The sequence below is a fragment of the Tachyglossus aculeatus genome, chromosome 13, assembly GCF_015852505.1.
Source record: "Tachyglossus aculeatus isolate mTacAcu1 chromosome 13, mTacAcu1.pri, whole genome shotgun sequence".
Lineage (NCBI taxonomy): Eukaryota > Metazoa > Chordata > Mammalia > Monotremata > Tachyglossidae > Tachyglossus > Tachyglossus aculeatus.
Window position 1 is genome coordinate 18,601,154 of NC_052078.1, and position 27,952 is coordinate 18,629,105.

Consider the following 27,952-nt stretch of genomic DNA (forward strand, 5'->3'; position numbering starts at 1 on the left):
TGAACGTGTATTACACCTAATAACGAAAAAGTGTGTTTAATAAAAGGGATTGAATCGTAAATTAATCCAGAGGACACTTATCGGTCAAATTCTACATTAAGGATCCTTGCGCACTTTGGTGAAGACAGAAGCAAAGTGGTGTTTCAAAGACTTAAATGTAGAATTTCTGCTAGGAGGGAAAATGTATCTTTTTGCCCAATTGCTATATGCTGCTTCATGTATTTCATGACAACCGTAGCGAAGTTGGAAGTAAATGTGAGTTGCCTCCCCTGCTCTACTCCTAATCACTTTGGATCGGGAGGGGTCTATGTTGTTGGTCAGACTTTACTCAACCTAAGAGAGTCTCTTCTGCTTGAGTATAGGACTGTGCTCTGGGATGCTATCTACCTAAAAGAAAAATGAAATTACAACCACAGCACTCCCTTCTCTCCCCTTTCTGCCCCCTCCTTCACCCCCCCTGCTCTCCAATGCTTCCTCCCTTGTTCCCCAATACTTGTGCCATCTCCAGGAGCTTCACGGAGAAAGACAGCATCCCTTTTCCAGAAGCTCCCATAGCACTGTTTCCAGGTGTGCTGCCAGCAACCAAGGGAGAATCACGGAGACCAGCAGATATATCGATTGACCTTCTGTCCTGAGATTGGCACAGGTAGGTGACAGAGGGGAATAGAAATTTGTATAATGGCATTTATTAAGCGCTTACTATGTGCAAAGCACTGTTCTTTCTAATCCTGGCTCCTGCCATGGACCTGAGGTGTCATTCTAATCCTGGCTCTGCCACTTGTCTACAGTGTGACCTTGGGCAAGTCACTTAACTTCTATGTGCCTCAGTTCCTTCATCTATAAAATGGGGAAGAAAACTGAGCCCCATGTGGGACAGGGAATGTGTTCAATGTATTTACTCCAGCGCTTAGTACAGTACCTGGCACATAATAAGCACTTAACAAATACCACAATTATTATTATTATTATTGTTGTTGTTGGCCTTAAATGGAGTCTCTTTGGCTCTGCCTTAAATGGGCCCCTCTCTTCACGCCTCTCAAACTGACTTAAGTCCTTTCTGTATCTTAAAACACTCCACCTTACCTCGTAGTTCATATCTTTCTCTCTGTCTCTATATGTTGCCAACCACATATTTATTACTCTATTTGTTTATTTATTTATTTTACTTGTACATATCTATTCTGTTTTAGACTGTGAGCCCCCTGTTGGGTAGGGACTGTCTCTATATGTTGCCAACTTGTACTTCCCAAGCGCTTAGTACAGTGCTCTGCACACAGTAAGCGCTCAATAAATACGATTGATGATGATGATGATGATTCTCCTATCAGTAGATAGCTGGAGTTTATCGTACTTAGTCTTGGTTATGATTCAGATCAATCAGTGGAATTTATTGAGTGCTTACTGCGTGCAGAGCACTGTACTAAGCGCTGGGGAAGTATAATACAACAGAGTTGGGAGACACATTCCCTTGCCCACAAGGAGTTTACCAGTCTAGAGGGGGGAGACAGATTGTTCTCACCCACCTTTCTGGTGTATTGTTTCTAGGAGTATTATATCATCATCAATCGTATTTATTGAGCGCTTACTGTGTGCAGAGCACTGTACTAAGCGCTTGGGAAGTACAAGTTGGCAACATATAGAGACAGTCCCTACCCAACAGTGGGCTCACAGTCTAAAAAACAGCATGGTGTAGTGGATAGAGCATGGGCCTTGGAGTCGGAAGGTCATAGGTCCTAATCCTGGCTCTGCCACTTCTTTGCTGTGTGACCTTGGCCACGTGACTTTACTTCTCTGTGCCTGTCACCTCATCTGTAAAATGGGGATTGAGACTATGAGCCCCATGTGGGATAGGGATAGAGAAGCAGCATGGCTCCGTGGAAAGAGCCTGGGCTTTGGTGTCAGAGGTCATGGGTTCAAATCCCGGCTCCGCCACTTGTCTGCTGTGTGACCTTGGGCAAGTCACTTAGCTTCTCTAGGCTTCAGTTCACTCATCTGTAAAATGGGGATGAAGATTGTGAGCCCCACGTGGGACAACTTCATCACCTTGTATCCCCCCCCCCCCCCCCCGCCAGAGCTTAGAACAGTGTTTTGCACATAGTAAGTGCTTAACAAATGCCATCATTATTATTATTATTATAGGGACTTTGTCCAGTCTAATATCCTTCTGTCCACTCCAGTCTCACTAGAATGCATGGCACATAGTAAGCGCTTAACAATACCATTATTATTACTACTCATTATTAAACTAAAGGTTCAAGGCAAGGCCACAGTGGGATTGTGAACTCCTTGAGGGAGCTATTAACTCTGTTGTATCCTCCTTTCCTCTGCACAGCTCTAAGCTCTCAATGAATACTATTGATTGACTAAATTAGTACTTTTTGGTCAAGGGAAGCTGTGGGGAAAAAAAAAACCTCATTAAAAATGGATTATAAATGAAGCCTCATTTCGAGCATTAGTATAATGTGATATCGGTTCAGACCCAATCAGCTTTCTTCCTAAATCAAAGTTTAGTTATATCTTTATATCACAGCTTCTTTTTCCAGTTTCATTTGATCAGTTTGGCGTTTTTCCAATGGGCTAATACAGGGGTGGCCAGACTGCCCCTCCTCGTGTATGTCCTAGTTTTCTGCAGCAACAGTCCCTACTTGTCCAGGCTAGGGAGGGATGTGTCGCCCAGCCTCTCCCTCCCAGCCTCCTACTCTCATGAACACCATTCCCACCCCAGAAATCCCCACTCACTCTTCTGGTTAAATGATTTTAAATTTTTATTACATTTTATATATTTTTTTTAATCTCTGGGGCTCAGTTTTCGCGCTGCAGTTCTTCGGTTCATCAGCCCCCCTGGGCTAACGTTTAGCACTTTGTTAGCCTAGATGAAAAATAATGGTAGCAAAGGAAGCTTTGTTACGCATGGTATTCAGAATTTAATTAGGTATAACGAGCACATCCCAATATCAGTATTCGACTGATGGAGAGGGTCAGCAACCTAAGGCTCATGGGTCAAATCTGGCTCTCACTCTTAAGTGCCACCTCTGTGGGTAGGCTCAGCATCATCATCATCATCATCGTCAATTGTATTTATTGAGCGCTTACTGTGTGCAGAGCACTGTACTAAGCGCTTGGGAAGTACAAATTGGCAACATAATTGGCATGGTTAGGATGATACCATTGAGAAGCAGTGTTGCCTAGGGGATAGAGCAAGGAGCTGGGTTTTAAACCTGGCCCTGCCACTTGTCTGCTGTGTGACCTTCGGAAGTCACTTTACTTCTCTGGGCCTCAGTTATCTCATCTCTAAAAGGGGGATGAAACCTGTGAGCCCCATGTGGGACATGGACTGTGACCTACCTATCTACTCCAGTGCTTAATATAGGGCCGGGAACATAGTAAGCACTTAATGAATACCATTTTTTTTTTTTTTTAATTAGCTTTTACCCTCACAGAGCTTTCTGGAAAGGAATAAACTGGCTTGTCCCATTGAGCCAGAAAGGGGCAAAGGGGGAGTCAAGATGATAGTGCTATTTCTCACCTTCCTCCAGAAGCACTGCAAGTAGCAGTGGGGTTGAGGTAGGCCAACCCCACCAAGCAGGGGAGGGAATCGCTCACCCACCAGGGTTGGGGGTAGGTTGTACTGTACTCTCCCAAGCACCTAATACAGTGCTCTGCACACGGTAAGTGCTCAATAAATACCACTGATTAATTATTGCTCTGCCCACCTGGGGTTGCTGAGTTAAGCTGTGAGGAGGATGGTGAGTGAATATGTTCAGGAAGCCCCTTTCCATCCCTGGTGATGGGAAGGCCATGCAATTTATTCATTCAATCATATTTACTGAGCGCTTATTGTGTGCAGAGCACTGTACTAAGTGCTTGGGAAGTACAATTCAGCAACAACTAGAGACAGTCCCTGCTCACAACGGGCAAAGCAGTTGCCTCTCCAACCTATTTACAATCCATCTGCCTTGATGTGTTTCAGATCTTAGGTTCTCTTCCGCTGAGTCCAAGTTCCTCTTCGTCCCTTTCCTCCACCTACGCGTGGTTTAGGGACCCTTGCAGAGGTAACACTAATAAGTTTTAAAAAGCCTCAGCGCCTTCCCTCCTCCTCAGCTGTTTTACACAAAGTTGCCGCTACTTCTTCTAGACGATAAAATGACTTTTCTAGTTATATTTGTATGTGATAGGTCCTAGGTTGTCAGCCATTTGTCTCCAAAACTAACATCTCCATGCTTCTTTTCCAACAATGGAGACTAATAATAATCATGGTATTTGTCAAGTGCTTACTATGTTACAGGTACTGTACTAAGCACTCGGGTAGATACAAGGAAAGAGGGTGGCACTGACCTATTTGTAAATTGACCTACGCCAACAGGCAGCCACATGGTACATCTTTATCCTAGGAGGCCTTCCCAGACTGAGCCCCTTCCTTCCTCTCCCCCTCATCCCCCTGTCCATCCCCCCATCTTACCTCCTTCCCTTCCCCACAGCACCTGTATATATGTATATATTTATTACTCTATTTATTTTACTTGTACATATCTATTCTATTTATTTTATTTTGTTAGTATGTTTGGTTTTGTTCTCTGTCTCCCCCTTTTAGACTGTGAGCCCACTGTTGGGTAGGGGCTGTCTCTATATGTTGCCAATTTGTACTTCCGAAGCGCTTAGTACAGTGCTCTGCACACAGTAAGCGCTCAATAAATACGATTGATGATGACGATGATCCTACTTTCCAGTGAGGGCAAGATCCGTTTAAGTGAGCAGTATCAGTGACAAAAGATACAAGATGTAGGACGGAGGTTGAATTGACAATTTTTATTTAAGTTTTGACTTTCCCACAGCAAGTAAGCCTTTCAGGCCCTGACCCCAAGGGGCATTACTGCCAGTTTGCATGGCTGACCTTTTCAACTTCATGGAATCAATTTGCATTTGTGGCCTGAATCTGAATCCACAGTAGTTCAGCTTGACTACATCAAACTGGGCATTTAATTGAAGCGCAGGAAGGCAAGGGCTGTTTCACAAAAACTCTACGCCTTTTTTGCTGCAAGGTACAGTTTTCAGGAGTTCTACATGCAGGCCCTGTTCAAGTCTCGCACACGCGTGCGTACACGCACACACTAACACACCACCACCCCCTCCTTCATCATGTGGGTTGCTACCAGACTGCCTTTGAGTAGACACTTCATCCTGCTTTCAACCCTGCTGTAGGTAAATTGACAAGTAAATTCTCATAGCCTTATTCTAAAAATCTGCTGTTCCTAAAATAAAGGCAATAGAAGTGCTCTGGACACATTAAGAGGTGCAGCTGACTTTTCTTACTAAAAATTACTTTAAATTTTCTTGTTACTGATTTAATTCCAACTTAGCTAGCAGCATAACATATACGTGGTACAGTTCCACCAAGACGCCTGAAAGTTAGAAATGATAAAACCTTCTCATTACTGTTTAAATTGTGTATTCTGCTACACAGTAAAGAAACATTTCTCCAATAAAAAAACTACGAGCCTTAATTTAAGATTTAAAATCAGGTACCTTAAGCCATAGCACTAAATCCTCTAATTACATCTTCACTTTTATATACAATAGAGCTGTGTGCAAAGTGCTTTCTGAGCTATAAAATCAATTGGGGGACATGATACCAAATGATATCACCCCTGAACTTCTCACAGTAAGTCAAACTGCTTGTTTTACAGTGTAATTTAAGCTATACAAATAATTTTCTTTTCACATTAAGAAAAGCCGCTATTTTTTATTATCCCCGATTGGTGTCCTGTTTTTGAAATGAAAATCATGATGACCTGTTCCCTGATCCGGGGATCTAATCTTTATATTTACATAAAACTGGGGGGCGGGGGGGCGGTTATTTCATTCCCCACTCCCCGCTACTCCCAAAACTTAAAGTAGATTTTAAACAGAGTTCTTCAGCAGATCTTTTTAAAGAGATATTTTTGTAATCAAAGAGGTAATAAAAATAGCTGGCAAGTTATATAGAAGAAAAGGGACTTGAGAATAAGGTCACTCATTACACCGGGGTAGAATAAGTTCATCTCTCTTAATAATGAATAAGAATACTCTGGACTCCTAGCACCTGACCAGCAACTTATTGCTTAAGAATTAGATGATGATCATGCCATTCATGAGAGAACCTCAAAATGTTACAAATCCTGGATAAGAACCAGCCAGCAATTCTACTCCTTCAGCGGGCCTGGACCATGGGGATGTGCTTTAACTTTTTCAGGCCACTAAGACCCCGTTTAGTCAATTAATCAATTAAATGCCAATTATTTAGTATCCTTATTTAGCCAGACAGGCTAAATATTTAGCCTGTCTAAATAGTATCTAATTAGGATACTAATTGTTTAGTATCCTTGGAATGCTAAATAATGCCATTCAAGGCTCTAAATGGTTCTTCACTGGACAAAAAGAGTTCTCCCCAGCTCCTGGGGGAGTCATGTCCATAAAATAGCACCAGGCCCTATATCTCTCAAATCCTCCCCACATCCCTGTGAGGTCGGTGCAAGGCTAAGATAGTTCCCATTTACACCGAATAAGCAGAGGCACTGAGACCAGGTGACTCGTCTGGGACCCCGTGAGTCCTTTAACAGTTAATGAAAATATTTCCAACTAACTCTGCCCTTCTGAAACGCAAAAAGCTTATAAACAGATTTCCATTCTGCATTTGAAAGCACCCTATGTAGAAGCTACAGGTCCTCAGTTAAATGAAGTGATTACAAAGGAATAGATGCTTGAGTAAAAATAGGCAGCGTTCTCGGCATTTACTTTCAACACCCCCCCATTTTCTCCTCTCTGGCATGCAGGACATGCACCCTCAGAGTGGGGTTTTGGAAACTAAACCCTGCCCAGGGAAGTGAAGCCAACTACAGCTTCATCAGAGAGAAAAAACAAAACACTGAAACCCACCCTCTAAATGGTGGATAAAGATGCTCGAACACCAAGAGCCCTTGTAATGAAACTGCCTAGCAAAAGCCCGGTGGCAGCCTACCAAATGAACTGGGGAACTCACCTTATGGTTCATTCCTTTCACCATGTGGTAATTTGATAACAAAGGTACCAAGTCAGTGTTTCTCATTCCAAATGATCTACTTTTCTCCACCTGGGTCATAAACTTCCACATAATCAGAACTTTTGGTATGGTGGGTATTTTGTTTAGAACATCAAAAAAAAAACCAACCTATATATCTGATTTTGTTATCATGGCTGTCTTTCGAAAGAGCAGTTGACATTACCACATAACGTATAATCTGGCGGATGCTACTAAACAATCACTCCTTTTCCTTCTGGATTAAAGGAGAGGGTAATCATATTTAAACTTTGTAACTTAGTCGAGATTGATCATTCAAGTATCAATATTATTAGTCCTTAAAATGTTATTTGTGTAGTGCAAACGAAAAACAAGCTACTGTAGTTACTGGACAACAAAAGGAAATTTTAGCCATCTCAGATCCTGAGATTTTGTGAACATCGTATTCCTTTTCGCTCCAAGGTCTTCCAGTTTCAGTAGTTGTCATTAATCAAACATACCATTGGTTTTCTCAGTTCAGTTTTCTAGAAAATCAAGAATACAATTCCAGTTAGGCCAAAGTCATTTGCCCAGAAACCATTTCAGTGCCCAAAATGTTCCCAATAACAGGACCAGTTAATAACTTTTGAACTTACTGCAAAAAAAAATAAAAAAACTTGTACTGTAAGTGAAGCAGATACAGAACCACCCCATATGACTTCAAGCCTAACATGAAAATTTCAACTGCAAGTAGCTAAAAACTATCGCCTTTCCACTTTTTCACACACAAATTTCTCTGCAAGACAGTTTCCTCACTTCCAAAATGAGAGTCCACTAATTTCACTGTGCAAATCCTACTTCAGTGGGACACTGAGACATTATTGATTTCTTTTTACTAAATCCACATTAGTAGGTTCTCTCGGGATCCCAACTTTTCTTCACACCCAATTCCCACCAAGAATTCCAAGGGTGATCACCAGAAGAACCAGCTCCCTCCTGTCATTTCCTTGGGATCTTTTAAACCCGAGAAGCCTGTGAAGATGTGCCTTAGACCAATGTTTACTATCCTACTGTGGGTAGGGCCATTCCCTCTTCCTTTTTTCTTTACCTCAGGAAGGGAGAGGGTGCCAACCAAGCACACTCTTCATGGAGGTGGCAGAATCCCTAGTTCTGGCATTTTGATTTCATCCCTTGCTCTTGTGAGAGCCATACAATGAGATCAAGATGGCAGTATGGCAAAATTCCTGGGACACCCTAGTTGGAAATCACGGAAGGAGGGCAAGGTTGAGGGATTGTTGGCTCCCAGCTTTTCTGATGATCAGTTTCCTGCTACTGGAATACAGAATTCCAGTGAAAAAAATCATCAAATAACGACATCTTTCATCAGAAGGACATGTGCTTTGGTGACGCTTCTAATTTGCAATGAAATAAATTCTAATTTTTTTTTTTTTCCAAAAAACCCTACAGCACCTAGCAAGGACAGAAATTGCTTTTAAGGGGCAGGCCTTAGATTTTTACCTGCATCGTACGAAAGATAAACACATCTCAGAAATAAAAGTTAAAGGATTTTTCTCTTCCTTGCCCCTGCACTGACCTGCTAAGAATTAAACTGAAAGCTTGCAACAAAATCAATTTCATGACAGAGTGATAGCTGAAGGACAGCCAGTCCAAATCTGTATACTACTTTGACCCAATCACTCTGAAAATTAATGAAAAGTAAAACTTTAGTCTTTTTCAACTCCAAGTTTCTCTCATATCTCCAACTCGCTTCAGAAGAACTTTTAGGTGAGATTATTACAATACAAATCTCACTTTCACAGGTCCAGTTTCCCAGGCAATTTTGTTTGCTACTGTTGTGCAACAACAAGGGCTGGTTTCCCACTAACCCTCACAACCAGGAATCCATAATCCCTTGGAAAAATATACTCAGTTGTAACCTAGTAATAATACTTGTTAAGTATTTAGTATGGGCAAAGCACTGCATTACGTTCTAAGAAAGAAACACAGGGATGAGGTATTTACACAGTCCCCGGCTCCCACTGTGGGAGTTGGAGGGAAGCTGGTGACAAAGGTACAGAAAGGAGAACAAAAATGAGAAAGATGGCAACCAACGTGAAAAGAGCAGCAAAATTTCAGGGTCCTCACAGCCTGAAACATGGTGGAGGCTGACCAAGCCATAGCAACAAAGCATTAGAAATATGGATTTTTATCTTCACAATAAAAAGAAACAGCTGCGTTTTTAAAAAGACAATGATAAAATCAACTGGATTAGAAAAGGGAAAAAACACGAGCAAAATTCCTCTCACTTTTGATCATCTGAAGCATTTCCTAAGAGGATGGGTGGGATTTGAAGTATTAGATAATGCAGAATATTAAAAAACAGAATCACAACCTCAAGAACCCACTTGAATGTCATTCAAATGAGAACGAGAGGGGCAAGAGTCACATGCTTCATTTTAAGGTAAATGCAGGGGTTCCCCTTATCCTACTTTCTGCTTCCCAAAATTCACTTCATTTAGGATGAAATTTAAATCTTTTCTGTCAGGTATGCTTTACGACTGCTGGATGTCAAAGGTTTCAATCAAACCTCTGCATTGAAAGGATTAGGAAGTGGCAAGCTTGGTACCAGTTACCAAGGGAAAGAGCTGCAGGCCTGAACTAGAAAACAGTTCCCACAGGTCAGAAAGAAAGGTAAGAGGAGGATAAACAGAGATCTGGCCCAAAGTCAGGCTCCTTGTCTGGCTGGCTGAGAATTCCAGCCTCTCCCCTTGCCAAGGTATGCTTCACTCTGCTGTCTGTATCATTTTTCTTAAAAAATAAAAAATTGTTCTCTGCACATCTCTCCAATCCTCAAAAACCCTCCAATGGTTTCCAATCATCATCATCATCAATCGTATTTATTGAGCGCTTACTGTGTGCAGAGCACTGTACTAAGCACTTGGGAAGTACAAATTGGCAACATATACAGTCCCTACCCAACAGTGGGCTCACAGTCTAAAAGGGGGAGACAGAGAACAAAACCAAACATACTAACAAAATAAAATAAATAGAATAGATATGTACAAGTAAAATAGAGTAATAAATATGTACAAACATATATACATATATGTATATCATATCCAATTACTCTCATCCAATTACTAAGATATAAAAGTAAGATCAACTTCTATGAGCTACTTGGATTAAATCGTATTTGGATTAATTATTAAAATCATAATATAATTAAATATTAATGCGAAGGCTACCAGATCTTTGAATGGTGGTAGGGAGAAGCAATCGATTGATGTATAGGCCTCAAGCCCTTAAAGGAAGCTGTTTTAGCATTCAAATTTCCAAGACCAGTTGTTTTCATTTGGATGTCTTCCCTGTCTGAATTCACCTAGTCACTTGTTAGCCAGGAAATGACAGGCGCCTGGGGTTTCCAATTTATCTCTGCATCAAACAGGAATGTTTGATGTGCATCAAGTCAATGCACCATTGACTTGAAGGCGTTCAATCAGCTCTCTCTCCTCTCTACCTATCCTTCCTCCTCTCCCACTGCAACCAGTTTCCACACTCTGCTCTGCTAATAACCTGTTCACTGTGCATCACTCATCTCACATCAACCCCTTAATGCACTCCCTCCTCCTTCACATCTGACATGACCGTTCTCTATCTCCTTCCCTGACTAATCCACTATCTCCCCACCTTACTTTCCCTCCCTCTGGCATTACTTATGCTCTTGAACCCAAACTCACTATGTACAAATCCTTATTCTAAATTGCCTCCCCACCAGCAATTTATTTTAATACCTCTCCCCCACTAATTTGTGACCACCTTGAGGGCTGGGATCATGTCTACTTGCCCTTCAGTATTCTCTCAAGAGCTTAGTAGTGTTCTACACACAGTAAGCACCCTTGATTCATGGTTTCAAATTCTCAGTCCATTACTGGGGGCAGGAAAAAGGACAGAAGATGGAAGAGAGGAGGATGTGGGTGTGTGTGACATTCCTTTGCCTCTCCTTTCAACTGGGATCTTTAAAAAAATAATAATAAATAGTTAAGAACTTACTATATGCCAGGCACTGCACTAAGTGCACTAACACAGTCCACTGTCCCGCCTAGGGCTCCCAGTCTTAATCCCCATTTTATGGATGAGGTAACTGAAGCCAGAGAAATTGCCCAAGGTCCTTGGGCACAGTCCACTGTCCCGCCTAGGGCTCCCAGTCTTAATCCCCATTTTATGGATGAGGTAACTGAAGCCAGAGAAATTGCCCAAGGTCCTTGTCCAAGGACCTTGCCCAAGGTCACACAGCAGACAAATGGCAGAACTGGAATTAGAACCCAGATCCTGTGACCCTCAGGCTTGTGCTCTTTCCACTAGGAATTAGAACCCAGATCCTCTGACCCTCAGGCCTGTGCTCTTTCCACTACGTCCTGATGTTTTCTCCTTCAGTTCTCTCCACTCCATTCTCTTTATTACACTCCCTAGTATGGGGATGTAGCCAGGAACGTGGAATTTGAATTTAGGAACTGTGCAGACAATACTAGTCTGTGTGTGGATTCCTCTTATCAAAGCAGCAGTGAAGGAGTTTGCTTCTGGGTCATAGTCCTCTTGTGAGGGTCTGAGTGAGCCTTCTGAGTCACAGCGCAGCTGAATGGGTCAGAAAATCAGACTGGGTAGTAATAATAATAATAATTATGGTATTTGTTAAGCACTTAAGGTGTGCCAGGCGCTGTTCTAAGTGCTGGGGTGGATACAAGCAAATCAGATTAGACACATTCCCTGCCCCAAACGGGGCTCACAGACTCAATCCCCATTTGACAGATAACTGAGGCAAAGTGAAGTGACTTCCCCAAGGTCACACAGCAGACGAATGGAAGACCTGGGATTAGAAGCCAGGTCCTTCTGCCTCCCAGGCAGAACCACTCTAACCACTGCGCCAAACTGGGTGAGCCTGCTGGGCCAGAGGGACAGACTGGGCCCGTCAGGGCAGCAGGAGAAAGGGAAACAAAATTTATCGGAGGGCACTGAAGGACTCAGGCTTCGGCAGAAAATTTCACACACTGAGAAGGTTTGGGTTGTGACTGGATGCTGAACAACTTGGGAGGCAGCACTGTGAAGCCCCTGCTGCACCCCTTTATCACTAGGCCCAGTTGGACTTTGAACTTCAACTTTTAAATTTTGGGGCTTTTAAATGTTTCACCTTTCCTTGTGTTTGTCGTCAAACCCCTCTCCTCCACATGATGAGACTGTAAGCCCCTGAGGGCCAGAGATCACGTCTAATTGTTATCAGTGTATTTTTTCCCGGGACTTGGAAAACTATTTTGCCGAACAGTAGGTATTTAATAATGAGGAGAGCAAAATAGCTGATGACCTGAGAACGCTTAGGTTTTTAGGTTTTCCTTAGGATCATCATCATCAATCGTATTTATTGAGCGCTTACTATGTGCAGAGCACTGTACTAAGCGCTTGGGAAGTACAAGTTGGCAACATATAGAGACAGTCCCTACCCAACAGTGGGCTCACAGTCTAAAAGATAGACTGTAAAGGATAGAGCTCTGAAGCAAAATCCTTAAAGGAAAATCATCCTGAAGCTAGAGAAATGGATAGGAATGCATGTGCGACAAATTTTGATCACTTTTTCTGAATGTAATATGGCCCACTTCTTTTTAGGTTGCTTGTCCCAAGTCATCAGTCTCCTTTCTGAGCTCCAGTTAAGACACAAGTTTCCATAGTTCATTCAAGTCTATATGAAAATAAATATGAGAAGCAGCATGGCCTAGAGGATAAAGCGTGGGCCTGGGAGTAGGAAGGACCTGGGTTCTAATCCCAGCTCCACCACTTGTCTCCTGTATGACCTTGGGCAAGTCACCTAACTTTTCTGTGCCTCCGTTACCTCACCTGTAAAATGGGGTTTAAGACGGTGAGCCCCACGTGGGGCCTGATTAGCTTCGTATCTACCCCAGCACATAATACAGTGTCTGGCACAGTAGTAAGCACTTAACAAATTCCATTAAAAAAAGGCTATGAAAAACCCCTGCCTATAGGAATGCAATGAATTGTGGCAACACAAAGTTTTCTGTAAGTATCACCTCACTCTCCAAAGCCTTAACATAACTAATAAAATAACCATAATGATCCTGCTTCCTGGCTCTGGTAAACCCAAGATACAAAAACTGTTTCTGAATGAGAAATTGATCAGAAAACCATTTACCTCCGCCTCCTTTGATAGTATAAGTGCACCAACCACTGGGCAATAAAAGGCCATATAATTGCAAATGCTAATGCACTGGGAGACATCTCAAAGGGCCACCATGATGGTTTCTGAGAAAAACAAAATAGGAATTGTGGTCACTAATTTGCACTGATACATAATAAGCTCACACACGTTTTAATTTAAATGTAAAAACAAGGGAAAAGGGACACCTGCACTTCAAAGTATACAGTGCTTTTCCTAAAGTATTTCGCTTCTATTAATAAAAACTGACAAATTCACTTAGCCTGTGGAGTCCCTGTGGGACAAGGACTGGGCCCAGCCCAACCTGATTATCTGGTATCTGCATCAGCACTTAGTTCTTGGCTAACAGCAAGCACTTAACATGTATCCTAATTATTCTTACAAATAGGTAATAACTTCTTCTTGCATCTTCAATGAAGTACCTCTGCTGAATTCTGAGAATTCAATTTAATGGCAACTTTAAAATTTTCACTTAAGTATAAAATCATTTTCTTACCGAGGAAGGAGGATAATTAGCAGACTGCAGTGCTGATGACTTTGCCTATAAATGAGGGTAAAAGCTAATGAATAATAATAATGAATGAATGTAAGGTGAAAAGAGACACCATCCCCTCAATTCTTATTTAGACTTTATTGAGATCATTTTGACCTTTTTGGGCTTCTCTTCGAAGAAATCCTGCCCAGTGAGTCAATCATATTTATTGAGCGCTTTCTGTGTGCAGAGCACTATACTAAGTGCTTGGGAGAGTACAATAAAACAATACAACACACATTCCCTGCCCGTAACAAGCTTCCAGTCTAGAGGGAGAGACAGACCTTAAAATAAGTAAATAACTGATAATATATAAGATATAAACTGGTATAACTATCTCTCTGTTGAGGGCTGGATCTCTCCCTGTATGGTTGCACATTTCTATTTCCATTCATTCGACCACATAGCATGAGTGATTAAAGCCAATGGAAGGGACCTGCTGGTTATGGGCTTGAACTTTTCATTTGGATAATCATTCCCCCACAGGTAACCTCATCTCTACATACAAATCCAAGATATAAACAGAAACCAAACTTAAACACCCACACGTATGAGCCTATTAGTTGGCCAAGACCACCTTCCAGAGGTACTCATGCTTTTGGTCTGGGTTTTCCAAACTTTCAACTTTTTCTTTCTTAAGAAAATGAATAGAGTTTGTATCTTTACAAAAAGTTTGGAAGGGATTCAAAATTACCTGGGAAGCAGTCAGTGTCTCCAGTGTGTGAAGTCTCTGTAGGACATTCTGCATATCTTCTTGCAATCGCATGAGCACTATAGCAATTTGCTCATTTAGGCTGCTTCGCGGGCCTCTGTCTGTACCCCAGCGCTCTCCATCACCTCCGCTGCCCATCTGTCCCCCTTGAGTCCCGTCACTCAAATGCTGCATCCTGTGACCTACATGGAACATGCACGAAATTGACAAATCTATCGGAAAGCTCTTCTTTGAAGCTAGTACTAATTAATGGGCTTGATTCATTTTATCAATACTCTTCTCTTTATGAGGTATTAAATCCCAAATACAGCCATTTCCGCTATAAATTGTGTTTTCCCTATTCATTTTGAATAGAACATCCCCTAACTCCTGTTACGTCCTACTGACAACCTGGCCCTATATGGACACGATGTGGGGACTCCATTCATTTGTATTTATTTGAACGCTTACTGTGTGCAGAGCATCATCATCATCATCGATCGTATTTATTGAGCGCTTACTGTGTGCAGAGCACTGTACTAAGCGCTTGGGAAGTCCAAGTTGGCAACATATAGAGACAGTCCCTACCCAACAGTGGGCTCACAGTCTAAAAGGTGGAGACAGAACAAAACCAAACATACTAACAAAATAAAATAAATAGAATAGCTATGTACAAGTAAAATAGAGTAACAAATATGTATACAGGTAATACTGTACTGTATAGAGCACTGTATTAAGCACATGGGAGAGTACAATACAACAATAAACAGACACATTCCCTGTCCACATTGTACATGTGGCAGCACGTGTGTTCATCTGAACCTGATTCTTTGGAAACAATCCCTTCTTTATAGGAGAACGGGCATGTAAAGTGAAGGTGGCATTTCCATTGTTACTACCGGACGGTAGCGTTTGTGATACTCTAATGACATCACATCACTCTAATCACATCAACGTTTTCTGTTTTCCTTTATGAGGATAGCATACCTATGATTTGAAAAGCATTTCTAAAAGTTTCTTTAAAAGAAGAAACTTTCTAGATTGATCTTCTTTCCATCAGACCTCAAGAGTAAATCTAAGTAAGATACGTTTTGAGAATTTGAATCTATCACGAACATAAAGGATTCTAGAGTAGACACACGAGAGCTATTTTTTTTTTAAATAGAGCTTGAATGCTAGTGTTGTTTCAAATTGCTGCTTTTTCCCTTTTGGAGGTAACCAGCCTAATGGAATATGACCTCAGCACTGGGGAAGACGATGGGATTTGCGTCATGAATTGCTTTTTCCCCAGATTCTGCCTTTTCTGTAGAAATTCAGGAAAGGGTTTTAAGAAGTGTAGACTATTTTGGAGTAGCTGGGTCTGAGACTTACCTCAGGCAACCAGTCCTCAATCTCAAGACCCCTTTACCACAATTTCTGCTTTTAAACAGGAGATAGGAAGACTATGAAGAGAAGGGGAAAGTGGAAAAACTGGGAACACTAAGATAAATCTCATACCCAGAAAAGGAAGCCTGTCCGCTTCCCCTATCTGAACTCAATTTAACATGTTCCTTTTACTTTAAATATTTCATGAAAATAGCTCACATTTCATTCCTCTGGTTCCCCAATTTCCTCCTCCTTTGGGCTCTCGGTGATTTGAGGAGATTTCTCATTTTTGCAGTTTACCCCTGGGAGGATTCAAGTTTTTCATTTTGCGTCTTATAAGACCATAAGTGGCCACTGTGCAATTTAGTCACTTGACATTCAGACGAATTAAGCTAGTGTGCTCTTGGCAATTTAATTCAAAACCATGCACCTACTGCCCTTTCCAAGGGTAATTTTTCTATGTTGCCGAAGCTCTGATATGGAACTTGTAACAAAACAAGTCTCTTCCTCTGTCATCCTTCAGTAGCCCAAGCTTCTTGACTTTCCAATTCCTTTCCTGTTCGTGTGAAAAAACTGTTTTCTTGCCAAGTTCCCTGGAGGAATGGCTTTTCACCTAACCATAACCTTTTACATCTATCCCAGGATGGAAGGACACAAGAGTATAAGAGAGGTAGATCTGGGGTAGTATGTTACTATGGTTATTATTTTGCCATGGGGCATTTCATTTCTCATATGGCTCACCTAAGTTGATTTTCCAATTCACAAAAAAAATCTGGGACCAGCCGGGAATTTTTCCTGGCTACCCTACAGTTGGGCAGGCAGCTCCTGCTGTAATTGAGGTAATCCAGTGTAAGCTCAGCATCTCTGGAAATCATGAAGAGTAGACCAGAGGGGAAACTCCAGATAAACTCCCCTCTCCACTTTGTATGGGGGAGGTTGCTAGGACATGCTGTCCTGCAATGACAGAGAGCTATTGACTTTGTTTCATTCATATGGATATAAAAATTCCTTGAATCGACACAATGCCTCCAGTTTTATCAAAATCTAGAAGCCGTGTACCTTGGGCAAGACACTTTATTTCTCTGTACCTCGGTTTCCTCGCCTGTAAAACGGGGATTAAATGTCTGTTCTCCCTCCCACTAAGCCTGGGAGCCCCACGTAGGATGGGGACTTTGTCCGATCTTATCATCATCATCATCATCAATCGTATTTATTGAGCGCTTACTATGTGCAGAGCACCGTACTAAGCGCTTGGGAAGTACAAATTGGCAACATAGAGAGACAGTCCCTACCCAACAGTGGGCTCACAGTCTAAAAGATCTTATACGGTATCTTCCCCGGTGCTCAGTACACAGTAAATGCTTAACAAATACTACGATAATTCTTATTAGATGAGGAAATGAGGTAGGGAAAGCAGTGAGGAGCAGCAGCTTGAGGACCCAGACAGGTTTCCTGCCTGCTGATGCTATACTTTTCGTACTACAGAGAAGCAGCGTGGCTCAGTGGGAAAGAGCCCGGGCTTTGGAGTCAGAGGTCATGGGTTCAAATCCCGGCTCCACCACTTGTCAGCTGTGTGACTTTGGGCAAGTCACTTAACTTCTCTGGGCCTCAGTTCCCTCATCTGTATAATGGGGATGAAGACTGTGAGCCCCCCGTGGGACAACCTCATCACCTTGTATCCCCCCCAGCGCTTAGAACAGTGCTTTGCACATAGTAAGTGCTTAATAAATGCCATCATTATTATTATTATTATTACATGATGCTTCTCTGCAGTATGAGAGGAAACATTCCAACTTACCTCTCCCTCTTCTGAATCCAGACCCTTCTTCCTTTTCTCCGGCCCGTTTCTCCCTTTGGGATGCTGCTCCACTGTTGGTTCTGCCATCTTCTCCCCCACACTTCACTTCGCCTTTTCCTTCACCTGCTCGCTCCTGCATGTCCTCGACCCGAAAGTTTCCAGAGGCTACTCGATCTTCCTCAGGAAAACCAGAATTTCCCAACAGCTGACTGTGGTCAACTGCCACGCAACGGGATGAATATCTCAGTGTTCCTCTGTTTGATGTCAACAGCTCCAAAGACTATACAAATTAAGAAAGACATTTAGGTAAAAATTATTCCAGTGAGATATTTCCCACAAAATCTGAAGTCTATAAAAGAGATTATCTTTAGAAACACATCACCATCAATTAAGTCCCACATTAAGTTTATTAAAAGGACATTTTCATTTTGTCTGGGAATCAAGAGAACAAATGGATCCTGTTCGATTTTACAGATGTAATTAATCAGAGTTCTTAGAATAAAAATGAGTAATTTTTCTAGCATACAAAATTTCCCTGCTCAATTGAAAACCCATTTGACTAGTTCAGTGACACTGTTCTTTCTGAATGGCATATGGTATGCAATTTATAAAAGGCAATTTATTGCATGAGTATCAAATTTATTATCCTGCTATTTCCTGCAATTGTGAGGATAGCATCTCCTGTTGACAATCTTTTTCTGTTATTGTGCTGCCTTCCCCTGTTTAGATTGGGCATCCCTTGTGGGCCAGGAACCTTCTCTTAATTCGATTTTATTTTACCCCAGCACTTAGTACAGTGCCTTGCTCATAGTAAGCACTTAATAAACAATAATAAAGACAATCCTGAATTTTGAGACTAGAGCACTCACTCTGAAAACCTCTTAAAGTTAGCTGGCTGATTTGTGTCATACCATTAGAACTGTCAAGCGCTTAGTACAGTGCTCTGCACACAGTAAGCGCTCAATAAATACGATTGATTATGGAGTCAGTAAAATTATTTCAACTTTTCATTAGATCTGGCCCCCGCCGTTCAGACACAGCCAATGATCCGAAATTCCAACCAAACAGCTAAGCTAAGGCAGAAATGAGTCTGAAGATCCTCTACTCCATCTTTCCTGACATATTTTTAAAAAGGGTCTGAGGCTTCTGGAGCATTCGGGACCAGTGTCAGGAAACCGTAGAAAATTTGTTTTTCAACAGTTCCTCTCATTAACTTCTAGCAATCATCATCATCATCATCAATCGTATTTATTGAGCGCTTACTATGTGCAGAGCACTGTACTAAGCGCTTGGGAAGTACAAATTGGCAACATATAGAGACAGTCCCTACCCAACAGTGGGCTCACAGTCTAAAAGGGGGAGACAGAGAACAAAACCAAACATACTAACAAAATAAAATAAATAGAATAGATATGTACAAATAAAATAAATAAATAAATAAATAGAGTAAAATATAAATATAGATGGTAAAACAATGAAAGGTATGTTTTCAAAGTGATGAACAGACTACTTACATCTCCTGTTACTAGAGGCTGCACATGCATCACTTTGAAAACTTACCTGTCGAGGAAAAAAATTCAGGTTTTTACCTCTTCTTGTCCAAACTGTTCCATGGAATCACAGAAAACTTCACTGTCTGAATCACTTGTCAAATGCTGAATCCCTGAGACATCTTCAACGTGATCATCATTTGAATCTGGACGGAACGGATAGATAAGCCAAGCCACACAATTACGTCTGGCAAAGTGGGAAAAGCGCTGAATTCCAATCTAAAATCCTTGCCGCAGAACGTGGCTGGACAACACACACTGGACCCACTGTAGCTCCGAGCGTGACTCGATTAGTTGGCGGGCCTGGGGCATCCTCCCCTTGGATTTCTACCTGCCTCAGAGCTGAGCGCAGATCTGGTCCCAGAGCCAGCCCCCAAAGCCGGGGTTGATGGACATAGCTTCAAGGCCCTGCTGAGAGCTCACCTCCTCCAGGAGGCCTTCCCAGACTGAGCCCCTTCCTTCCTCTCCCCCTCGTCCCCCTCTCAAACCCCCCATCTTACCTCCTTCCCTTCCCCACAGTACCTGTATATATGTATATATGTTTGTACATATTTTTTACTCTATTTATTTATTTATTTGTACATATCTATTCTATTCATTTTATTTTGTTAGTATGTTTGGTTTTGTTCTCTGTCTCCCCCTTTTAGACTGTGAGCCCACTGTTGGGTAGGGACTGTCTCTATATGTTGCCAATTTGGACTTCCCAAGCGCTTAGTACAGTGCTCTGCACACAGTAAGCGCTCAATAAATACGATTGATGATATGAATCCCTAACGGAAGCACCGGAAATCTAGGCTCGATCATTGAAGCCACTGGGAAAAGATGGGGATTACCTCACACAGATAAATATCTCCTCCCTAGTTCTGGGCAATCCTAGAGGTTAGAAATTTTAACCTTGTCTCATCTGTATATATATATGTATGTTTGTACAAATTTATTACTCTATTTATTTATTTATTTTACTTGTACATATCTATTCTATTTTATTTTGTTAGTATGTTTGGTTTTGTTCTCTGTCTCCCCCTTTTAGACTGTGAGCCCACTGTTGGGTAGGGACTGTCTCTATATGTTGCCATCTTGTACTTCCCAAGCGCTTAGTACAGTGCTCTGCACACAGTAAGCGCTCAATAAATACGATTGATTGATTGATTGATCTGAGGGATTCCAGAACTACGATCTTGCATGGAGCCTGTCTTTGAAAAATGCAGTAGCTAGATAGCCAAACTAAATTTCAAGAGTAACTATTATGTGACAGTAACTATTTGAGAAAACACGGTTCAGTTTAACCAAGTTTCACTTGATTGAAAAACAGAAGTCACAGTTTAAAAATCTAATCAGAGGATTGGGGAGGAAAGACAACAAGAGCTCAGAGTCAGGGAAAAAGCCACTAATTCCAAAGGTTACATTTTTAAGGGTGACAACCGGCCAAATCCTTTCCAACCCCGCAGAGAAAAACGGACAATTCTGTACTTTCTTCCGACCTATAAAGTTAAGTCCTAAATTAAAACAATGAATGTAGATTTGTGTTATTGTCTTTTACAGTTTTAAATCTTCATGAAATGATTCACTACAGAGAAATTACTAAATAGCCGGAGAGGGTGGCAAAAATTAGATGCCTTTCGCTGAAATTCCGAATTAAATTTTTGAAGGGAGAGGAATGGGACACTACCTTGGTGCAGCCACACAGTAGTTATTCCAGTTTGTTCCAAATTTTGATTTGTTTTCTTTACTTCCTCGTCAGTGGTAGTACCGTTTATGGAGGAACTAGCATCAGTAAGACTGTCTTTGTCATTGCCATTAGTGAAAACATTTTCTAAATCCTTACTGGCTATTGATTCCTGCTCGACTTTAAGTTCTAGAAAAGAAAAGAGGCATTACCAATGATCACACACAGCATATCACAAAATCACCTGACAATGTTCCCTTTAGAAAACTAGCCAAATTATCAGATTTAGAACGTTTCACCTTACTTGGACATATCTCACTCAGCAGCTACGTTCTGCCCCAACCCCGAAAACTTCCCATCATGGATTTAACTGAACATCCACGGGAGCAGAGTTCAGTCTACGGGGTGCAGGCTGTTTTTAGGAAGAGGATGAAGTGAAAAGAAAAATCAGGGCACGAAATGATCATTTCTAAGAGAAACCTAAATTATGGGGATTTGGGGGTATGTATTTCCAGATTTTTATTCTTTAGCCAAGAAGGGAGGCCACACTTAATGCCAACTGCAGTTTTGAAAATGTAATTCAACTTGATGAACAGGTTTAAATCAAAAGGGCCACCTGTCATTTCTGCTGTTTGACTTTCCAGCTCTCCTCCTTTCTGGGCAGGGCAAGGTGAGGGGAAAGGTGGAAGTGGGGAGGAAGGAAGTGGAGAGGAAAAGGGCAGCAGAGGTTAGAGGGAGCAGTGATAGGCAAAAATCAAACTACTGTAACTTTACTTTCTCTCAAAGGAGCCCAGGGAAGGGAAGAGATCTATTGCCTGGGTATCCATACATGTGCATGTGGACACTCTCTAATCTTCTTAACTGATACAATGTCCCAGATTTAGATTATGGTTGGTTAGGAAGACAAACATGCACACTAGATTCTGTAGGCCCAGAGATTTTGGGTTATCCATAGGGTAAAATAAGAAGTCTCAGTGAACATATCGTCTTTTATATGGGAACTGAAGTTCTCACAACTCTCAATTAGCAGAGTTTATTCCGAGTATTGCTAATCCCGTCATCATTACCTTTCCCCCTCCATAGAAACTAGAGCTTGGAAATACAGCTGGGTCGTTCACCTCTTCCCCAGCAGTACTTGGACCAAATGAAAACCACACTGGCAACACACCTAGCTGTTGAATTAGGCACATCTGGCCTTTAAGATTTTCCACACGGACTTAAAACCAAAATGTTACCGTTTTCTCTCTCTTTCACTTGCTTCACTTCTTCCAGGGCTTCCTCTTCCTCAGATTCAGCGCCGCTATCACTGCTTTCAGCTTTCCCATTCACGGTTTTTGCACTGGGAGTTGAAGCTGAAGTTAGGACATTACCAAGTTCTATAACATGAAATAAAACAGGTTTTAGACCCCCAGGTAAGCAGGGAAGCGGTACGGCTCAGTGGAAAGAGCACGGGCTTTGGAGCCAGAGGGCATGGGTTCAAATCCCGGTTCCGCCACTTGTCAGCTGTGTGACTTTGGGCAAGTCAACTTCTCTGGGCTTCATCTGGAAAATGGGGATTAAGACTGTGAGCCCCATGTGGGACAACCTGATCACCTTGTATTCCCCCCCCCCCAGTGCTTAGAACAGTGCTTTGCACATAGCGCTTAATAAATGCCATTATTATTATTAATAATGCAATTTAATGATTTAAAGCTTTCTCCTAATACTAGTATTCTATAAATTCTAAATGTTGATACCATTTCTCCTGACAGGAAAATTATCAGTATTTTTCTCACTGTTCTCAACTCTCCCCCTCTTTTGTTTTCTAATATACACACCAACAAAATGAGATGAAATGAAATGGGAAAACAGTTAGTGGTCTGGGCACCAGCTGCCGAGTGACACTGTTTGCCGAACTAATAAAGCCAATCAAAGCACACAATTTATGGTAATTGTACAGGTATGGTTAGGATTACAGTACCAATTTAGTCCCTCAGTGACCACAGGGACTGAGATCATTTTTGTTTATTCTCATCCCAGGGATTAAACTGTAGAAAAAGCCCAGTAAAATTCCAATCCACTACTTTGTGAATCATCATACTTAATGAACCAAATTTTCCCAGTGTCCGAGTCACAGCCTGGTAATGCTGAAATTATATAGCCACATGATAAACATTTTTTTGTCCTAAATTTACGTTTGGTGCAACGTAACCATTTCTAAGGACGGTTTAATCAATCAATCATATTTATTGAGCGCTTACTGTGTGCACAGCACTGTACTAAGCGCTTACCAAAGTACTAAGTTTACCAAAAGGAAAAATGGTGTTAATAGTGGGTGCATAGATAGCAGGAATATGTGATCCAGGAGAGCAGGAGGGTGAGGGAGAGTATTAAAAGCAGAAGCAAAAAGAGCTCTGCTCCTAATCAAATCTACCTTATGCACTCAGCAACACACACAGTGCGTGTTTTCACTACGTGAGCTGGATAAAAGGCTACAAGAGAATTCGGGAGTGCACATCTTTCTGGATACAACACGATGTGAAGCTGGTAAAAACAGCTGCGTGCTGCACTGGGCAAGACATGCAAACTGTAATAAGAGTTTTCCTTAATTTGGGATTCATCCAGAACGTAACACTTGAGTTGCTGGAGAGCACTCAAACTTGTGTCTTAAGGTCTAGTGTTAAATGCTTACATTTGGTGTAGTAGGTCTGGGAAGACTGAATTCATTTCTGTAAACACATGGCTTATTTCCAGGAAGTGACTCAGGCAATGAGAAAAACAGGGCCCAGTGACTATTTTGCAATACAGTTTGTTTTAAATCCATGATAAGTTTGGAAATGTTCATGCAGCCATAACCCAAGTTCCCACTCTCGTCTTTCAAAGAAGCAAAGTGAATTTCAACCTTATTTATCACCCACTGCCTTCTCCCACAGCAACTAGGGGAAAGAAAAATTTGGTAGGCCAATTTGGTTTTTCACTCGCAAAGCCTTCCTTGAAGGCAAGAGCCATGATCATCTTTAGAGATCATCATCATCAATCGTATTTATTGAGCGCTTACTGTGTGCAGAACACTGTACTAAGTGCTTGGGAAGTACAAATTGGCAACATATAGAGACAGTCCCTACCCAACAGTGGGCTCACAGTCTAAAAGGGGGAGACAAAACCAAACATACTACAAAATAAAATAGAATAGATATGTACAAGTAAAATAAATAAATAGAGCAATAAATAGAAGCTCAGGAGTACTTAACTAATCTTCCTTTTTACTTACCCCACATCTTTCTAGTACCAAAAGTACTTCAAGTATGATCTATCAGATCTATATATGAATGTTAGAAAAATTGTGTGTAAAATAATGGAATATATTACTATGGGAAGTTGAGGAATCCCTTTGCTGGGACTTTTTTTAAAAACCAGACAGATTTTCATTTGTGTGGGAGGATTTAGGTGCTGGCAAGTCAAGGCAGGAGACTATATTTTTAGATGACTTCTGAGGCCCTTCTAACCCTTCCATCATATTTGTAAATGACAAAGTTAAAATAAATTGCACATAACACATTTAGCAGATGTTCTCCATTCGATGGGGACAGGACAAGACGATATAATCCTCCGGCAGGAGTGGAATTCTAGACGTTCATTCTTGAGTTCATTACGAAGGAATCTAAAGCGCAATGTGATTTAGGGTAAGTACTAAAGATTCTGAAAAAAAAACATTGTAGTAGTGAGTGTCTTGCTAGAAGGGCATCTTGTTATTTTGGGTTTCCTTGCAGGTTCAAACAAATGTTAGCCCACACAGTTTTACTACCCTTCAAATCACTCATTATCTAATCTCATATTTACACATTTTAGCAATGGTACATTTAATTAATGACAGGGAATAGTCCACAGCTCCAGGGATGACTTGCTGAACCTGTTTGCAGATTTTTATCTTGGCTGCATACAGGAGGATCTCGGTCCTCTTTAGGTATAAATGGACAGCCACATTAGGTTTTCTCACTCCTGCAGTTTCAATAAGCAAACCACACCCTAAAACAATAGCAAAATACATGTACACAATGGACAGACCCACCACTACCTCACCTAAACGAAGATCCTACTATAACACAGTCATCTATAATATAGGCCCTTGTGCAGTTTACACTAAATTCTGGGGGGTAGGCATATATTTAATTTTCAGGACTACTGAGCAACCAACTTCCTTTATGGCTAACTGCAAATGGTTTTTTTTCTGTGGAATTTATTCAAAAACACTTTTCAAGCTTTTTTAAGTTCAGTACACTTGATTTTTATGAGCAGCATGGAAGATTTGGGTCCCCGGGTACGACATTGCTCTAATGATTAAAATGGGGTCTAAAAACCAATTGAATTCACAGCTAAACAGAAATGTGGTCTTTTTCTAATTACTAAAGTTGCCATCTGCCAATTTTTTAGTAGGCTGACAGGCTTTTTTTGCATACCTCAGTGGAGTCAGAAATTAAAGAGACATATTCAACCCTCACGACTGGTTGAAAGCAAGCACACAATAATACTGCAAGCAATGAGAAAGAAATAACCATAGTCTCACACTACCATAGCTAGCAGTGCAACAAACAGCGACGGAGTTACAACTATGAAGATGCAAAGAAAAGCCATGTTTTTTCAAAACCGTATATAGTACTGGTTGAGAGCTGCCCCAATACTAGTGATGAGTATTCGAAAAAAAAAAGATCTCTGTAAAGTACTTCACATCACCTGGGCAAGTGTTGAAGAGAAGGTGCTTTCTTCAGGGCAGAAAAATAAAAGACCCGAACTATTTTTGAAGCTTCTCAAGGGTGTTTACTTTGAAGTGAAAATTCACAGGTGGCAAGTTTAGTAATGACAAGATTTAGTGCGTAAAAAAATAAAAAAAAATATTTTTACAATAAAACCTCTTTATAACAAAATTGGAGGGGGCAGTTTTTGACACAAATATAAGGGAGTTCTTTGTTCTCTTTATGAAAGTATTTCAGACCAGTGTGTGTACAGAGAAGCTGGGCTCACAGCCTCCCACCTCTCTTAGGCTCCATTTAGCTTGAAGTTTGTGGGGAGGGGGTGGCTGTCTTTTGATTTTTAACTCCCTCAGTCCCACAAGATAACTGTGGATATGGCATTCTTAGATTTCCCTGTTTGCCCAGATTCCAGCTTTGAAGACAAAATATCATAGGGCAAATAGCAGGAGTGACAATTGCTTTTACGGAGGCTTTGGCTAAAACCACTCTTCACCAAACTGCTGATTCAGATGGCATTTGGGAGCTACAATGAGGACTTATCAACAAAAACATATCCTTCAGTGGGATTTATTGAGGGTTTACTTTGTGCAGAGCACTGTACTAAGCACTTGGGAGAATTCAGTTGGGTTGATAGGTACCTATGCCTGACCTCAAGGAGCTTACACATCTGAAGCTCCTGGTGGGCAGGGAATGTGTCTACCAACTCTTGTTCTGAACTCTCCCAGTTGCTTAGCACAGTGCTCTGCACATAGTAAGCACTCAATAAATACTATTTATTGATTGACTGATCAATCTTTTTTCCCCCCTCCATCAGCCCTGGTGGGTTAGCTTTACTAAGACACCTATGAACATATACATATACATACCAACTCTTTCTCTTTACTTTCTCTTTTCTTTCTCTTTCTCTCTCTCTAACACTAACACCAATCAAATTGCCTTTCCCTTTATAAATGAAGGAGAAAAGAGCTTGCCACTCCACTCTGAATCTCTTTTCAATGGATCTGGCTTCAGGATTATGAACAGTCTGGAGGTGGCTTCTGGACAAAGGAGAATATCATCCTTGTGTTAAGCAAAACTCACATATTCTGATGTTGTACTCGTGAGCACACACACATATACATACACACACAGGTACTTTCATTAATGAGGCGTGTATGGCTCCAACGGGTTTGTCTTGTCAGAAGAATATTTTCCAATTCCTTAACTGCATTTTAGCCAAAACATTTACTGAAAACACACGTTATGGCAGAACTAAATGTATATGTCAATCACCCATTAGGCCAAGAGAGTATTTTCCACTTAAAACTGAGGCCCTCAGCTTGGCTAAATAAAATATTTTGAGCTCACAGGACCATTCAATCGTATTTAAGAAACAAGAAACAATTTTGTTGTAGGAAATTTTTGTTATAAAGAGTAATACTGCAAGACGTTTATTGTGCACAAGTTTCATAATTCCTACCTTCTAAATATTTAGTGACCTTCTCCAGGCGAACTGGCCCATGAAAGTAAGAAAATGAATAAAAAGAAGCCACATGTAATTACCAACATTTTGAAAAATAATATTAGGGCTGAGAGATATGTGATTTAAATACTGCAATCTTAGTTAATAGTATTAACAGCTACTGAGTAGAGTAAGAAGAAAGAAATTCCAACCTGATGTTAATTTGGAGCTTCTGCTGGTCTTCTTGTCCTCTACAATTTCATAGAACGGACCTATTACGCGTAATAACTCTTCTACTTTTTCAGTCATCGGCATGCTCTCGAGGATCTACGGTGAAAATCGAAACATTTCGTAACGTGCTTGCAACCTTTGAATGAATTCATTTTTTGACATTCTTAATTTTCTTACATTGTCCTTAATGATTTCAATTCATCACCAGTGGTATTTATGGGCTACAAATACACAACCTCTATTAGAAGACTATTAAAGCAATGCCTTCACACATAGGAACAGCAGGGTTTCCATTATGAAGTCCATTTTATGAAGACTGGAGGTACTGATAACTTGAACTCAGGGCTACGAGTGAACCCCAGAGACTGTCAATGAAGAAACCGGTTAGTCAGTCAACATATATTTGCTGGGCAACCGGACAGATCGCAGGAAACGTAATCGTTTGGGGGCACTCACACAGTTACATTTTGAAAGAGTGTCGCCAATAGCTGTCGATACCAGTTGCCCAACTACCTCCTTCCCTTCCGTAAGAGGGAAAAAGTGGAATTTGGGGGCCCTGAATAAGGGTTCAGGATAATGTTGGGTGGAAGTGCACTGTCTTCTTCTCCCCACCTATCAGAAATGCCCACAAGAAGGTCCAGAGAACCAGAGAGTCGAGGAAACCTTTCTTCTGACATCCCTTCCACTTTAGGATCATTGTTTCTGCGATACGAGCTAAA

General features: G+C 41.2%; 1 protein-coding gene across 3 annotated transcripts in view; it reads right to left on the reverse strand.

Annotated features, from left to right (window-relative positions):
- Window positions 1-4,787: 4,787 nt before the first annotated feature.
- ACBD5 (acyl-CoA binding domain containing 5) overlaps window positions 4,788-27,952 on the reverse strand; it is a 43,739-nt gene continuing 20,574 nt past the window's right edge. For 2 of the 3 annotated variants that reach the window (XM_038755635.1, XM_038755636.1), the window contains 10 exons: window positions 27,215-27,329; window positions 27,021-27,053; window positions 22,070-22,210; window positions 20,838-21,023; window positions 19,208-19,314; window positions 17,619-17,898; window positions 14,459-14,658; window positions 13,729-13,773; window positions 13,209-13,318; window positions 4,788-7,557 (listed from right to left, as the gene is read on the reverse strand). In XM_038755635.1, the coding sequence (XP_038611563.1) occupies window positions 7,545-7,557; window positions 13,209-13,318; window positions 13,729-13,773; window positions 14,459-14,658; window positions 17,619-17,898; window positions 19,208-19,314; window positions 20,838-21,023; window positions 22,070-22,210; window positions 27,021-27,053; window positions 27,215-27,329 (1,230 nt within the window). In that variant the 3' untranslated portion in view covers window positions 4,788-7,544. The remainder of the gene's footprint in view (window positions 7,558-13,208; window positions 13,319-13,728; window positions 13,774-14,458; window positions 14,659-17,618; window positions 17,899-19,207; window positions 19,315-20,837; window positions 21,024-22,069; window positions 22,211-27,020; window positions 27,054-27,214; window positions 27,330-27,952) is intronic. The other variant, XM_038755637.1, reaches the window with a different exon arrangement.